Here is a 16,367-nt window from a genome sequence, read left to right as displayed (position 1 = left end):
AATCTGTTCTCACATCTCTCACATCCAAGGAAATAAGAGTAAGGATGTCCAAATACTTTTATAGCTCAATGTATTTTCTAACATCAACATTCATGATATACTTGCTGTGTTTTGGTGATCGTTATGGTAACGATGTCCTTCAGTTTCTGATCCTGCAGTGGAAGCTGTGGGTTCTGCTCTCACTGAAATTTGTGTCAGAAACAAAAATAAAAGTAGGCTAAGTCGTCGTGGATGCAGGAGCCAAACCTGTGAAGGACCATGAACAGAAGTGGATTAGACCACAGAGCCTCATCTGACAGGGTTTTGTCCTCAGGAACTCCATGTGAAGATTTTTACAGCTCGTTATGATTCAGAACTGCATGCATGTCTGTATGTAGGTGTGAAGATAACTTGGATAAAAACAATCCTTGTAAATTATCTGATATAAACAAGAATTAAATTAAACTGTTCCTCATTTTGATCCCCTGCGAGTTCAAAAACTACAACTAAAAGAAAATGCCAAAAAAACCAAAAACATTTCCATCAACCAAGATGAAAATCCAAACTAAATGAAGCTTAAAAACTAAAACTAAATTAAAACTACAGTATATTACCTGGTTCCAAATGGTCATGGATCACTGTTCAATTTGTGGTTTGACAGTCCTGAGTGTGTAGAGAGCATCAGAGCAAATTAATCTCCCAACTTAAGGGAATTTAGCTTCAGACATATTAAAAAAACATTAATGTTTAGGCTCCTTTCCTAAACATGAAGTAAAGATCTCACATCATCGGGTTCTAAATGAATAAAAACTAAATCATGTGGGAAAAAAATAAACTGCTTTGATTGAAATTAACAAACACACTCTGAAAACAACATAAACTGATTGAGAAAGTGAAAAATAGAATCTGGTGAAATACTTTGCCACATTGGACGGCTTCTATTAATAATATATGTCTTCAAAACTGAAAACTAAACAAGTGTAAAAATAAATTTGTTTGGTTTGTGATGGGAAACGCAGCCAGAACATTTTGCCAAGACAGATGACAAGATAGATTTGTAAATGTTATACCAGACATGAAAAATCATCTCTGCTGCAGCGGAAAACCAACTCAAACTAAACTGTATTAGAGAGGAATTACAACTAAAACAGAAATGAAAACTGAACAAATCCTGACCCCCTGGTGTTGCACTGAGGGTCCCCTGGAGGCCCCCCGGACCCCAGTTTGCGCACCCCTGCTGTACTGCCATCAACCCCTATGTACAGCCTGTGGATTTGCCCCGAGATACACGTTATAACCGGTGTGACGTCAGGCTGGGAGTCGAGAGAAAGTCGCTGTCGAGGCTGCAGAAGCGGGGCAACAAACCCAGGAGGCAGCTGCAGTCTTCTCCACCGAGCTTCACTCAGCAGCTGATCAGCGATCAGCCGGTCCGAGGGGCAGCGGAAGGGGGGAAGCTGCGGGGCTTGACGGGCTGCATCATGGTCGGTGAGGTCCGGTCTGATCCGGTGTCAGATTTACCTCTCATCAGACGGCTGGAGGAATTTACGCGGACGAGCGGACGCGGACGCGGACTCCAAATGGATCCAAAGCGCAGAGAGCTTTAACTTGGAGGAGAAACGCTCGGCTCGGCATCTCATGCGGAAAACATCGAGACAAATCGCATCTCATGAAACTGCTGCAGCGGAGAGCTCCTGTGGCGCAGCCGGCTCCGATCAACCCAGGCATCTGCTGGCCGCTGCGCACCGTGACGCGCCGCGGAGCGCAGTGAGGAACCCGCGGTGACCGGCGGCTTCACCTGGAGAGTCAGAGAGAGGGGAAAAAAAAAAAAATCCTCTCACGACGTCAACTTTCCGCTCCTCCAAATATAACCCGTTCCGTCTGTGTGCGGGACTTGACGCGGGATCGTACTTTCTCACTTGCGGATCCGTGCCTGTGTGATATCTGGGGAATCTGTAAAGTCTTCTCGGTTGCCGTGAGGAAATGCCACCCGTCTCCCGTGTTCCTCTGCACCGGATCGGGATGGATGTGGCATCGTGCTGCCGCTGAGGCACCGTGCGCTCCTGCGGGTCATTTGGACTTTTTTTCTTGCGGCGCGGCGATGCAGCTCCTCCGGCTGGCCTGGGCGCTGACGGCGGCGGCGGTCTGCTTTTTGGTGATTCTGCTCATCCACTCCCACGTCCTGAAAGAAGGTAAGCTGCAGTCTGGAGACTTTAGGCAGGGGAACGGCGCAGGCGACGATCAGACCGAGTGTCACGTCTCTGCCCGAGCCTCAACAGGTTAACAGCTCAGCTAAAGGACGACGCAGATATTCCTTATTATTCACATAATTATTATTATTTGGTGTGAGTGAGTGAGAGGGGGAGACAGCGTTAAGGGAATGCGTATTGTGTGTGTGTGTGTGTGTGTGTGTGTGTGTGTGTGTGTGTGTGTGTGTGTGTGTGTGCGCGTGCAGTCGTGCGTGTTTGCGCACCCGTCCCGCCTGTGCATGAGGAGATCTGGTTCCAGGGAGGCAGAACAGATCAAGTCTATTGTCGCTCCGCTTTATTTGGTTATTCCTCAATAGATGGCACCAGAGTCTCTCTGAAGGGACACGCTGTCTGACCAGCAGCAGACCCACTAACACCAGTCGCACCAGTCGCACCAGTCACACCAGTCACATTAGTAACAGCAGTGCAGCTCGGACCGGTACAGCTTTGGTTTGGGTCTGATTTAACTGCAGTGGAGCTCCAGTGTTTTCCTGCTGAGGAATAATCCAGAATATTTCAATATTTATGTCAGATTAGGAAGATCAGCACTGTAACTCTACCACTCTCTCTCTTACATACACATACATACACACATACACGCACATACACACACACACACACACACTCGGATGCTCACAAAAAACACGAAGGCTCGCTCACACACTCACATTCTCACATGCTCAAGAATGCTGCACAGTGTATGAACACACACACACACACACACACACACACACACACACATACACACACACACAAAAGCATGCTCACCCTATCTCTCTCTCTCTCTCTCTCTCTCACACACACATACACACACACACGTACACGATCATGCCTGCATGAACACACACTGCCTATGTATGAACACACACACACACACACACACACACACACACACACAGGAACAGACACATCACAGCATACACTCTCTCTCTCTCTCTCTCTCTCTCTCTCTCTCTCTCTCTCTCTCTCTCTCTCTCTCTCTCTCTCTCTCTCACACACACACACACACACATACACACACACACACACGTCACATGTCTTCATGCTGTGTTAAGTGATTTCTTGTGTGGCCGCACTAAAACAATCCAGTGTTGTTGAGGCTGAGTGGTCCGGTCCGCTGCAACGTGAAGGACAGAGCGAGGTGACGTGTTTTCATCTCTCTCTCCCTCTCCCTCTCTCTCCTTCCCTCTCTCCCTCTCCCTCTCTCTCTCCCTCCCTCTCTCTCTCTTTGTGGGATGAATACACTCGGCCCGGCAGCGCTGCTTAATCCTCTTCCCTCCATGTCTTGGCGTGAAAGGCGGTCAAGAATGACCCATTGTGAGGAGTAATTGCTCTCCCATGCCTGCCTTCTGTCTGCCAGCCAGATTCAGTGGGAGTTTGTTCCTTCGTTATGAGATTAGAAGGCGGAGGATGGAGGACGAACCGGAGCGGCGGCCGGGTTCGACCGCCGCGGCGCGTCGTCTGCCGGTTCGGACAGGCAGCGACGAAACCTGCAGTCGGTTTACCCGGTCTGTGTTGAAATAGACGTGAGAGAGAAACCAGCAAGAACTCACACACTGATGATAAAAAAGGAAGAATTCCAAAAGAGGCCAAGTGATGCAAAACAAGGACATTCATTACAGTAATAGGGATGGGACGATATATCGAAATTCAATATATTGCGATAAAAAAAATGTGACAATAAGTATCGTGGGTCAGAAAAATGAATGGTGATATCAGCTCCATGTTAATCTGCTGTAGTAATCACAAATGAGACTCTTGACCATCACAGTTTCAAGAGCTCTCCATCATCCAAATTATATTATTGTCCCTTTGTAATGCCATTTTTCAATTGTTGTTTACATTCTAGCAGCCAATGGCATCCCTAGAAAGATTTGTGACTCAGAAATAAACAGAATTCTGCACAGTCAGACTCTGCATATCGTCAGATAAGAATATCGTCCCATACCTAATAACAGAAGGTGTAAAAGCAACAAAAATGTCACAGAACTTGTGGACTGATGATGCTTCATGACTGAAGCATTTTCTGTTGTCACTTTATGTAAATGTTTGTCCTTTTTTGCATCTCTTGGCCTCTTTTGGATTTCTTACTTTTTTATTATCAGTGTAGGAGTTCTTGTTGGATTGTTATTGCTTGTGATTTTTGAACCCACACACCTGAATCAAACCTAATATCATTGGACTTTACCTTAGCATGCAGATATTTCTCTCTTGCTCTTAGAATAGAGTTTACCCTCCATTTTAGGGCCAGCATAAGTATTTATGAGGTAAATTATAATATATATCATAATAAGTACCATCAATCTGCTGCAAGTTAATGCAGACAAGGCCTTTTAAGAGGGAACAAGTTTGAATCAATACAATTCTGGAAGTTAAATAGATTTTTGCTTGTGCTGGTGGTGTGATCATCACCGACTGGGGGTCAAAGTTCATCTTCCTTTTTACCTCCCCATGACATCACTGTGTGTCGTCACCAGAGCCGGTTAGACCGACTGATCGGTCCAGACTGACACACAACACCAGACCGCCTGTTGGGTTTCTTGCATCTGCTGACATCGTACAGAGGTTGGATGCTGTTCACAATCAGAGTGAAAGATATTTTATTCATTTAATGCAATGAATGCACAGCAATGAGTCTTAGTCTTGGTGACATTTGGTGCAGAGACGCAGCACAGTGACACTGACACACATGGTGCAGGACAGCAGGAGCTCACACACAGAGTAAAGCATCGATCATATCAGTTTACTTACTGACGTTCAAATCGTTTAGAGCAGAGATTCTCAACCTTTTCCATATCAAAGACCCTAATTTAGTCCACATTAGAGCCACAGACCCCCATGTGATGAGATTTTGTCTCTCGGACCCAAAATCTGAGAATATTTTTATTGTCAGATATGATTTTGTCCAGAATCCCATGACTATCTGTATTGTAGGTAGAGAGATAACAGAGAAACTATTATCAAAACAGTAAGGGTACACTAAGTTAAGGGTTAGTTAATGCTTAATAAGGGTTACTTAATGCTTAATAAGGGTTACTTAATGCTTAATAAGCATTAACTAACCCTTAATTAACAGTTAAGTAATGTGTAATTTACTAATGGTGTTCATGTTAACTAAGGTATTCATTTATACATTAATAGTTTATAAAGATGACTATTAAATAATGTATAAATGAATACCTTAGTTAACATGAACACCATTATTAAATGATTACCAGACACATTAGTTAACTGTTAATTAAGGGTTAGTTAATGCTTATTAAGCATTAACTAACCCTTAACTTAGTGACCCTTAAGTGTTACCATGTTAACTTCTTGTAAATGAAATAATGCTGAAGTTTAACAATTCATCAATTTGCTGGGGACCCCCTGGAAGCCCCTCAAGGACCGCTGGTGGTCCCCGGACCCCACTTTGAAAACCACTGGTTTAGAGGACGGTGGCAGGATCTACATTCCTGTCAGGTAGCTGTGTGTTGGGCGACTGACGAGGTCGTTACGGCAACATGGGCAAAATTATTATGCCTTTAAAATTAACATGCTTTTCAAAGTTATTATGCTTTTCAAAATTATACTTTACAAATTAGCATGCTTTTCGATTTAGCATACTTAAATGTTGTTCACTACAGCTGATGGAAGTTGGCCATGTGGAAGCCACTGGGCTTCTGGTTTGAGCAGAAAGGAATGAAACAGTTTCCTCTTCCCACTTCTCACATTTCTTTTCTTCTCCAGCATGAATTAACCTCTGTGATGATTTTAGGGTGTCAGGAATATTTTGTTCCATCTCTTGTAAGGACACTCTGGCTTTGACCCATTCGCTCATTACTATTGGTTGCTTGTAATGTTGGTTTTAGTCTGCTGTTTAACTGATTGTAAGTTGCTGTGGAAGAGCCTCAGCTAAATGCCTCAAATGGAAACGTAAAATGAAAGAAGCAGGATTTTGCTTTGAGTCAGAGAGTTGCTCAGTTGAACTCTCATGCTGTAGTTCAGTGCTGTTGGGATTAAAGCGGCCCAGTGTGCTTCACTACAGTTCATACTGATCGATAGTGTGGACAGTGGACCAACTGGCATCTTGACCTGCTTATATCCCAGGTTAAACCTTTATGAAGGTCTGTTGACTGGACAGTCAGCTCTCTTCCACAGAACATATGAAGCAGAGAGACGACCCAAATGTTTAGATGCTTCTGTCTCAAGTCTTAACTTGTGTCTCTTCCCTCTGAGTCTGGATCCACTGAAGCTTTCTGAAATAAACTGAAGGCAGGAAAAAAACTTTCTGTCTTCTGGCCACAGATGTTGCTGGACCTCAAAGTTCAGAATCTGAATCACTTTATTCACTAAGTCACTCAGAAAAACAAAGATGCGAACTGGAACCGGAAATGGTTCTTTGGAGTGATGCCATCGAAGAACCACTTCTGGTTCCACCTGGTTTTATTATCCCAAAGAATATTAAAAGGTTATTCATTCTAAGTTATTGGATGGTGGGTGATAAATGTGTAAAATAACCAAACCCCTCCATAGCATATAATGTGTAATTGCAAATGAGGCTATACATGGTCAGATAAACAAAAACACAATGCAGGTGTCTAAGCAAAGGAGAGCAGAAATGGTTCTTTAAAGACCCTTGATCTGAAAGGTTCTTTGTGGAACCAGAAATGGTTATTCTATGGCATCACTCCCAAGAACCATTTTCGACAGCTTTATTTTTATTTTTTGTACAGTAAATGCACAGGAAAATGTCTTGGTGGCATTAGTGCAGAGATATTAATATCTTGTTCACAAAAAGACCCTAACCCTAACCCTAACCCTAACCCTATACTGACACACATGGGAACAACAGGAGCTGATGTTAGTGCAGTACAGTAGGACAGGGAGGGAAACTGATATCACTGGTTAACAACCTTCATCCAGAGAGGAGGAACTCACCAGTGAAACCAGATGCTGTAGTGTTTGGTTGGAGTGAAAACCTACAGACTCTAGACAGAAGACGACACACATCATTCTGCTATCTGTTAAAATGTCTGGTAGCTGAAATCCAGCAGTGTTTGGTTTGCAGCTGCTCCTCATTTCCCCAAGTACCCAACTCATTTAGTCTATTATTGAGTCCTAAAATCGTAATTTTCTCAAAACAAGTGAAAAAATCTGCCAGTGGGGTTCGATAATTCCTGAAACAAGTGAAGCTGCATTGGAGTTATCTCACCTCACTGGCAGAATGTTTCTCTTGTTTTAAGAAAAATAAGATTTGAAGGTTGACTATGAGACTAAATGTCATTTTTTCAGTGCATGCTAGAGAGCATAGGAAAATCATACAGTGTCGTTGACTGAAATTGAGCACTTCGACCCCAAACTGTGTCAACCCTAAAGGAGGGTGTGTCCGTCTGGCACTGCAGAGGCTCTTCACTCTGAAGAGGGATAATGATAACCGTCACTTCTTTAGTCGTATTGTAATCGTCCCGTCTTCCCCGCCCCGCCCCGGCACTCCAGCGGCGCTCGCCGGCGGCCGGTCAAGCACCTCGCCGCGCTCCAGGAAGAATCCGTCCAGCGACTCTTCCTGACGGAGGGAAGCGGCCGAGGTTTTGAAAAGCGTTCTGCGCGGAGCCGAGCCGCTCGCTCAACATTCCTGCTGCAGACGAATTTATTCAAATCTAATTACGCCGTTGCAGTCTTTTGCTCAGTTAATTTTTGTTTGTGTTTTTCCCAGCTGCTGATTTTCTGTTTGAGCGTCATGGCCTCCCATTCAGATGCAGCGTGTTCATAATTCCCATGAATATATGCTTGACTTAATGGAGCATTGAGAATTAATTTGGACTCTGAAGACTCCTTAGGTAAGCTTTATATACCACAGGCACAACAGTGTGTCTTGTGCATAATAGGCTTGTTTCCAGGATCTAAATGAGGCTTATAAGCAGGCTAAAAAAAACAAAAAAACACAGTAAATAGAGAGTCGTGAGAATTAGATTTTTTCTGCGGTTTGTGTTCATTAAAGCTTTTCACACAAATACTGTGGCAGAGTGGTTGGTCAGAGCTCATGAGGATTTTTCTTCTGTATTTCTCAACAATACACATTTACGCTACATATGTTAACCTGTGTGTTTTTATTTTTTTTACAGTTTTACATGCCTACAGTGAAGCCGCACAGTTTTATTTCTCTAGTCGATTCTGAGTGGAGTTTAAAATATCCGACTACCCTGTAAAAAAAACAGCAAGAAGAAGTTCTCCTATTTTGCTGCCTGATTGGTGTGATTTTCAGACGGTACAGAATGACCTGCTGGGAAAATTGTTGTCATGTTCGACTCTTTAAATCTGACGCCATATTCTGATTTTTAAAATGAACGGTGTTGAGTCGAAATGAAGAAAGTGACACTGCTTTTTCTAAAATGATTGATAGTACAAAATTCAAACAAATGATGGTACTTTTGAAAGGACGGAAACTTCCTCCAGTCTGGACAAAATAGTAATGTCGAATTTTTTAGATTATCTTCAGAGAAATAGTATTTTTTCCAGAGCGGGATGTGTCGTTTTTGAGGTTTTTGTACCTCAAAAACTGTCACTTATCATTAAAGTTTGACCCGTTGTTTAAAGACTGTCGGTTAACGTGTTTAACATGTTCAACGACAAATACCCGTGACTTGCATGTAAGCCTTGAACAGCGTTTCTTCCCTGCTGTTTCCAGTCCGTCAGCTGATGTGAAGCTTGCTGCAGAACAAGCAGCTCCCACCTGCACTTGAGACTTTGATGACGTTCCATACAAACCTCATAGGATTATGGATTTTGCTCATGCTGCACAATAATGGAGTTATTAACCGTCATAAGAAGATCAGCATCGGGCGCCACATTATGTCAAAAGCAATTTGGACCTAATCATTATTTCCCTGTCTTTACTTTACAGGGAAACAAGGCGACTTGAGTTTGCGGCATGCCCATGTAATGCGCTGCGTGATTGTTATTCTTATTTTCAATTTTGCGAGGAATTAAAAAAGATGGTGCTTAATGAATGCCCGTATCAACGCATGTCACTTTCTCTTATTCCCTCATCCTTGAATAGATTGCATGCCAGTTGCAATTGGGCCGAGCCCGCGATGCAATTTGGAGGAATTGTGATTCAGGCCGAGCGGCAACGCAAAAGCAATATCGCCAGAGAAGACGTTCTGTCGGATCCCGCCATAATTTCATTATTTGTGGTAATTTGAGTGGGCTTCTGGTTTGCTGCAGTCATTACGCTGCACAATAGGCAGCGCTCCATTCTCTCTTCTACATTACAACGTTCTGCGATTCTGCCGTTCTCGTCGGCCCGCATTCCTACGGCTGAATCAGAAACATAATCACTGTAATCGCAAAGGACAATAAATGTACAAGAGTTTGCGGCGGCGACGCCGGCGCAGAGACAAACTGCCGGCTCGCCCGGCTCCTCCCGACACGGGAGCCAGAAGATAAGAAGTTCATCGATCCCCGGGGGAAAGCGGGTCGTCAGCAGGCAGCAGAGCTGGAGGTGAGCAGAGAGCGCCCGGTGCTAAAGAATACGAATAAAAAAGTAAAGAAAAATAAAACAAAATAAGATATTTAAGATAGGATAGGTCTTTATGATGCTAATAAAGACTAAAAACAATTCTCCCTATAGTTTCTGCCCTGAACACAGCATGCACTGTATGCAGGATGAGGAAATTCAACACTTCCTCATTCCTCACATGCAGCATGATGCAGAGACAGAACACACAGTGGACTCTACATGTCTCTCTACATGTTCACTCATCATTCATTCTGTGCATTAAAGCAGTGCGGTGTAACTGGTGTAACTAGTGCAGCTGCAGAGGGAAGTGTGCCGACTGGTTCGGTCTGCCAGGCTGTAGTTATGTTCGGTTGATGAGATGCATGAGAGACGTGATGATGTCACTCAGGTCTGAAGCACAGGAAGTGATGTGTAGACAGGAAGGAAGTTAAGGAAGAGGAAGTTAAGAGGTTTTCTACTAGAGAAGTAGATGTGACAATCTCTTGCCTTCCCATTACAGTTGTTTGCATGTACAGTATGTGCGTTTATTTGTTTTTGTCTTGTTTCATGTTGTTCATGGAAAATTGTAAAGTTATGTCAGCAACTTGATAAATGTATATTACTCTATAACTCATGTCTGACAACAAAAAAGAGTTGAAATGCATATTCCATATTTAAATGCCATCAAAGAACGGTTGCTGCTGTATAAGTGCTTCCTTCCATAAGAGACGGCTGCAGGATTCGCATACAAACTGAATAATTATCAATACACAGAAGTAACAATGTAACCAAATCTAATCCTAATCCTGTTTGAAGTTGTTTAGTTGTTGTAATCAGGATTTCTCTCGTACAAAAAACGGCTCACAGTAATCAGTTTTGGGAAAATACTGAAGCGCAAACATTTTCAGAACTGAAAAAATATTCCTCACACTGCGAAAAGCGTCCATCTTAACAAGTCATTTAGTCTCATATTCAATCTTCAAATCTTACTTTTCTTAACACGAGTACAATTCTGCCAGTGAGGTGAGATAACTCCACTTGTTTCCAATGAGGCTTCACTTGTGTCGGGAATTTTCTAGATTGTTAGAATAAGGCAGATCACTGCACTGCTGTCAAGAAAATGACACTTGATTCTGCTAAATTCTTGATACAAGTTGATTTGCATTGGAAGCAAGTGACATTATCAAACCCCACTGGCAGATTTCTTCACTTGTTTTAAGAAAATTACTAGACTTGTTAAGATGGAGATTTTTGCAGTGCACAGAGGTAGGAACTGACAGTCCAGCAGAGAGAAGCTAGCTCAGTTCCTGCAGCTTTGAACTCTGTTTCCACAAATGGACCATCTGGACTGAACACCTGAGTGAACCGCAGAATGATCTTTTGTCCGATATGAATATACAGCAGAGTGGAAATCGGCTGCTTCTGTATATCCGGTGTTCCAGTATTAATGAGGCTCCCGGGCTGTTTCTGCACCACAGAATGACATTTAGCTCTAAAGACTGACATCTTGTTTAAAAGTAGTCAGTGTACCTTTCAACCTCCATAAATGACTTCTTTATTTCCACTTATCCATCATAAAAATCACGAGCTTGCACAAGGGCGAACATTCCTGTCATCGCGGCGCCGTACAGCAGAACGTATCGCCCCGCCGCCGCAATTTATGCAGAGCTATTTTGGAGTCTTCCCCGGTCTATTTGGGACGAGACATTACAAGGGTCACAACATCCATTCATGTTCTGATGGCCGCTGACTGAGTGCTTACTGTACTGTGCAGGCTGCTGCGCTTTTCATCTGGCTGGAATTAAATGACCTTCATCTGAAACAGTTGGAATAGCCCAGTTCTTAAAGGGAGAGTGTGCGTGTGTGTGTGTGTGTGTGTGTGTGTGTGTGTGTGTATGAGTGTTAGGGTTGCACAGTTAATTGAAAATTGCAATATGAACAAATTATTTTCCAAATAGTAAGAATCTGCAGTTATTTTAGCTGAATGTTTTCTGTTCCTGAGCTCAGTTTCTGGCTTGTAAATTAAAACTGCACATTGCAAAAAATGCTTTCATTCTATTCAAACAGAGTAAGTCTTAAACATTTTTAATTAAAAAAAAAAGAGATTTTGTTGCTTGTTTGCTGAAAAATCTAAAATAGTGAGAAATCTGTGTCTGTATACTGTATTGCAACTCTTTTTTTTTAGCAATTGCAATATTCAGCAAAATTTGATTGTTTTCCAGTATGCTGCAGCTGTAGTGTGTGTGTGTGTGTGTGTGTGTGTGTGTGTGTCAGTGGTGAAATTATGAAAGATACCTGCTCTCTTTTGTGATTGAGATGCTATTTCTGGCTTAAAGATCAATACCTGTTCAGTCTCTGCTGCAGCTACAAACAGCAGAAACAAGCCTGTAACTCGCAGCAATCCATCATGTGACTCTACATACAGACAGAGAACAGGCTGAATAATTAGCAGAGCACAACACAGCTCTAATACTAATTAAAGATGCCAAACAATTAAAAGTTTTAGCCTTCTGCTCCAAAGCTACCAGACCACCGCGGAGCCTCGGTCCTCCGCAGCTTCCCACTGAAGTTGCCTTTTTGCTTTTGAGGATATTTTTAGTCGCCGCTTCTCTTTAATCGTGTTTACAACGTTCTATTGAGCCGCCGTTTTCAAGCATTGTCTTTTGAGGCCGAGGGGGAACATCAACTCTTCCCGTTTTTATTACTGTGCGCCGCGCCAGATGGAGAAAATGAAGGCCGCGGCGATGAACTGGAGGTAATGAGCAAAGAGAGCAGCGAGAGATCGGCAGATAGAAGGAGCGCCGCTGCCATTCTCTCTGGTTACCATGGGATACCCATTACCCGGCTCCGTCTCTCCGGCTCTCCGCCGCGTCTTACATCATCTACATGCAGACAGAATGCCAATTACCGCAAATAACTACCTTTCTCCTGGGCTTCAACTGGTGCTGAAGCAGGTCTTTTCTCCGCAGCCCAGAGTCGCAGCATAATTGAAGTAAAAAAAAGCGCAGCCTGTGATATTCAGAAACACAGGAAAGGGAAATGGCAAGAGCCGGTTCCCCAATTCCCCCCCGGCTCCTGACAGTTCCCATCGCGGTGCGCCGCAGCCGAAGGTTCAAATTGGAATGGTATTTTATTTTCTGCTGATTCAGTCGAGGGCTTCGACACCTAGCCACAGCCATGTCAGTTAAAGGATGATAAGCAGAGATCAGTTGAGCAGCTGAGTATGATAAATTATTTGGCTTTCAGACTGGTGCGGCTGCTTCCAGGCTTAAAACTCTGCTTGTTTTAGATCAAAAGTTCTTGACTCTTTGATTGATTTCAGTTGTAGGGAACCATGGGAAGGGTTTTAATGCCTGAGCCCTGCTGAAATAAAGCTTTGTACCTCCACACCCCTCGTGAGCGCCTCGGATTTGATGATTTTTTATTGAATACGCTGATCCCTTCCCAGAGGGCATCAGTGGAGGTAACACCAAACACCAACAAGCGCTCCTTCACACTGTTTTTTCTCGGGAAACCATCTTTTGACCCTCTGACATTCGCGTTAGACTCGACTACGCTCGGAGGATGAAGGTAAAAGCGTCTCTCTCTTTTCCCCTTTTGTGTCGTTTACAGCTGTTAGCTGCGGTCAGCGCCGGCTAAACCCTCTGCTGGCAGAGACAGCGCTCCGACACCTTTTGATTTTAACCTTTAACCGTCCGTGTAGAGAAGACACGAGGAAAACACCATCGGATGAAAGCGCTCACGGCCTCCGCGGCGCACACGAGTCGTTCTCTATTCATAGAAAGATGCTGTGGAGAGGCCGTGTTATCTCAGTGCAGGCAGGCTGGAGCTGTTGGGGGGGTTGGGGTGGGGGTGGGGGTAGGAGGTTTGATAACCCTTATCAGACCGGCTTTCACCGGCCGCCGAGCAGCCGAGAGATGAGATATATTAGCTCCCATGTAGCCCTGGGGGGAGGGGGCAGGGGGGCAGGGGGGCAGGGGGGAGGGGGGTCACAATAGAGAGGGACCAGCTCTGATTGAAGAAGCCCAGACTCATATCTTAATACAGGCTGTCAAAAGCAATTACGAGGTTGGTTAAGGTTGAGGCGAGTCGGAGGAACTCGCTCCTCTTAGATCTGTGAGGAGGGAAAGATTCTGTCGCTTCTGAACCGCTTATTATTTGGAAAGCGCTTGTTTGGCCTTTCTGTTTTTGAAGAGGATGTAAATTACTTTTCAGAAGGACAGGTTTCGGTGTCGTGCTTTGTTCCCGCTCTGTGATTGGAGGCCGTCCCGCCGGCTCTGCTCAGGCACTTTTGACAGGAGCTCAGAGTGATAAAAAATATCTTTTTGGGTTTTTTTTCTTGTAAAGTCTGAGCAGATGGATTGGATGCCACTGCTTTATGGCTCTGATCTGTATCCTGTCCTGTGAAATGTAACACTTACCCAGACACTGTAAAGATATAAAGAGTTTAGTTCAGAGATGAGATATCCACTATTTAGAAAAACTGACATCCATTCTCACAAAGTGATTCATTCGTACCACAATTTTAAACATTTTTAAAGAATAGTAGTTAATTTAAGCCCATACTTGACAAAATTGTAACACTTTGTCAACACTTGATCGTCTGTTTTTGAAAAACCTGAAGTGCTTCATTGAATGTTTTTAGAAAAATGTATATATAGCATTTCGGAAATGAATTCCTCCTATCATTTATATTGCCTGCATACACTAGAATCCAATAATTAGCATCAGTAGCAACAGTTGCTAAGAATCCGAGACGAAAATAATCAACTAACTAGAAATACTGCAGATTGCACCAGGACACAAACCCTGTGTTGTTTCCCGCTGCTCTCTGACGTTGTTCTGGTTGTACTGCAGGCTGTGGATGTGCGGCTGCTTCTGTACACTCATCAGTAATTAGATTAAACTTTCCTCCTTACAAAACCTTTCCCACCTCTCTGCTCAGCTCTTATTTCCTCTCCAGTCACTTCTCAAACTCTCTCTCACATTATCCTTCCATTGTAGCAGGAGACTCAGCAGTTTGACTCTAATTCCAGGATCACCAACATTACAACCAAAGCTAAAGCCTCTTCTACTGTGTGCAGTCAGTGTAAGTCGCTCTGGATGAGAGCTTCAGCTAAACAGAAAATGTAAATGTCTTTTACAGCAGCCAGATGCAAAAAAAAATGCAACGACAAAAGATAAATCAATTAAAGACAGAGGCTTCAGGCAGCCAGAGGGCCACAACAGACTAGAATAGAACTAATATAAACCTATTTTTCATCAATTTAAAAAATAAATATTACAGGACAGCACTCCTTTATACATATGTATTTGCCGCACGGACGTTTTGACGCCCTTGTTCAGCAAGTAAAGTGGCAATGACAAACTCTATAGTCATCAATTTAAAAGAGATACTTACTCACAGACACACACACACACACACACACACACATACACACACACCTCATTCCCTTCCTGTTTTACATCACTGAAGATGGTTTTCCAGCTTTTATCACATTAGGAGATATTTGATATTTTGCCTTCGTCTTAGTTGTTTTTCAAAGTAAATATTCTGAATCAAACTCTGTGTAAATATTGCGAGTTAGTCCCAGTAAAGAAGAGGGCAGCAGTTTAAAGCTGGAATTGTGTAAAATCTATCTTTAATTTCCGTTTCATTTTACAGACTGTAGCTGGAGGAAGAGTCTTGCTTTGGTTTGTCTGTTGGCTTGACTGGGTTGATTGACAGGAGGCGGGGCCTAACGGAATGGCAGAGAACATTAGCTATTGGCTGAAAAGCAGAAATAGAAAGCAGATGTAAGATGCCTTTAGATGCCTTTAATTGTGGCTCATGCATGTAAAAACTGTCAATTAACAGTTAACGCTAAAGGGATGGTAAAAACTCACACACTCATCACACTGGACTCTCCTTTACCTTCTAGCTTTTTGTTTTGCCACTTGACTTTAAGCTCGTCTTCCTCCCTCTGCACCGGCTGCTGGGAGAGGAGTGAAAAAAATGAAGCAAATGTAGCCAAGTGGAACAGAAAAACAAAAACAGAGAGGAAGACAGAAAACATGGAGAGTGACGCCAAGGGAGTCTCAGCCTTTGCTCAGCCCCAACCTGAAGGTAACGTAGAGAAAGGATGGACTGAAAAGGGTCCGGTGTGGGATCCGGGGGGCCCCGCGCTCGGCTTTGCGTGGGGCCCCCGAATCACTAAAGTCCGCCCCTGATTAAAGGACATAATTACAGGAATCCGGTGCCATGGCACAGCACCGGAACATGGAGACAGACACATTTTCCAACAGTGTCCCTGCGGTTGGCTGCAGCCCGGCGGTGTGGGATGTGCAGCCTATCGCTGTCAGCGCTGTGTTGGCTGCGGCGCGCTGCGGCCCGCTGCCAAAACCGTCTGGCAGCCGGACAGATAACCAGCAGACTATCGCCACAGTCTGCCGGCCTCCGAGGGGTCAGCGCTCACACCTCCTCCTGCTGCAGCGCGCAACATTTTATTCCCATCAGCCAGGACTGGGAGCGCTGCAGAAACTCACAGACTTGAGTTATTTTATCTTGTATCCAGACTTATCAAGCTGATTTTAGCTGTGTCTCACTGCACTGGCAGGAGAATGTAACTTTTACTGGGTCAAAGGGAAATTGTCTTGGAGAAAGTTTCTTGTTTCCAGATTTT

The 16,367-nt window shown here is 43.8% G+C and overlaps 1 protein-coding gene across 2 annotated transcripts in view; it reads left to right on the top strand.

Moving 5' to 3' along the window:
* Positions 1 to 2,077: 2,077 nt before the first annotated feature.
* LOC139924217 (chemokine-like protein TAFA-5) overlaps positions 2,078 to 16,367 on the top strand; it is an 81,729-nt gene continuing 67,439 nt past the window's right edge. For both annotated transcript variants that reach the window (XM_078282920.1, XM_078282919.1), the window contains exon 1: positions 2,078 to 2,168. In XM_078282920.1, coding sequence (XP_078139046.1) covers positions 2,078 to 2,168 — 91 coding nt within the window. The remainder of the gene's footprint in view (positions 2,169 to 16,367) is intronic.

This window comes from Centroberyx gerrardi, chromosome 4 (genome assembly GCF_048128805.1).
Source record: "Centroberyx gerrardi isolate f3 chromosome 4, fCenGer3.hap1.cur.20231027, whole genome shotgun sequence".
In the NCBI taxonomy this organism is placed as follows: domain Eukaryota; kingdom Metazoa; phylum Chordata; class Actinopteri; order Beryciformes; family Berycidae; genus Centroberyx; species Centroberyx gerrardi.
This window is presented reverse-complemented; position numbering and strand designations above follow the sequence as displayed.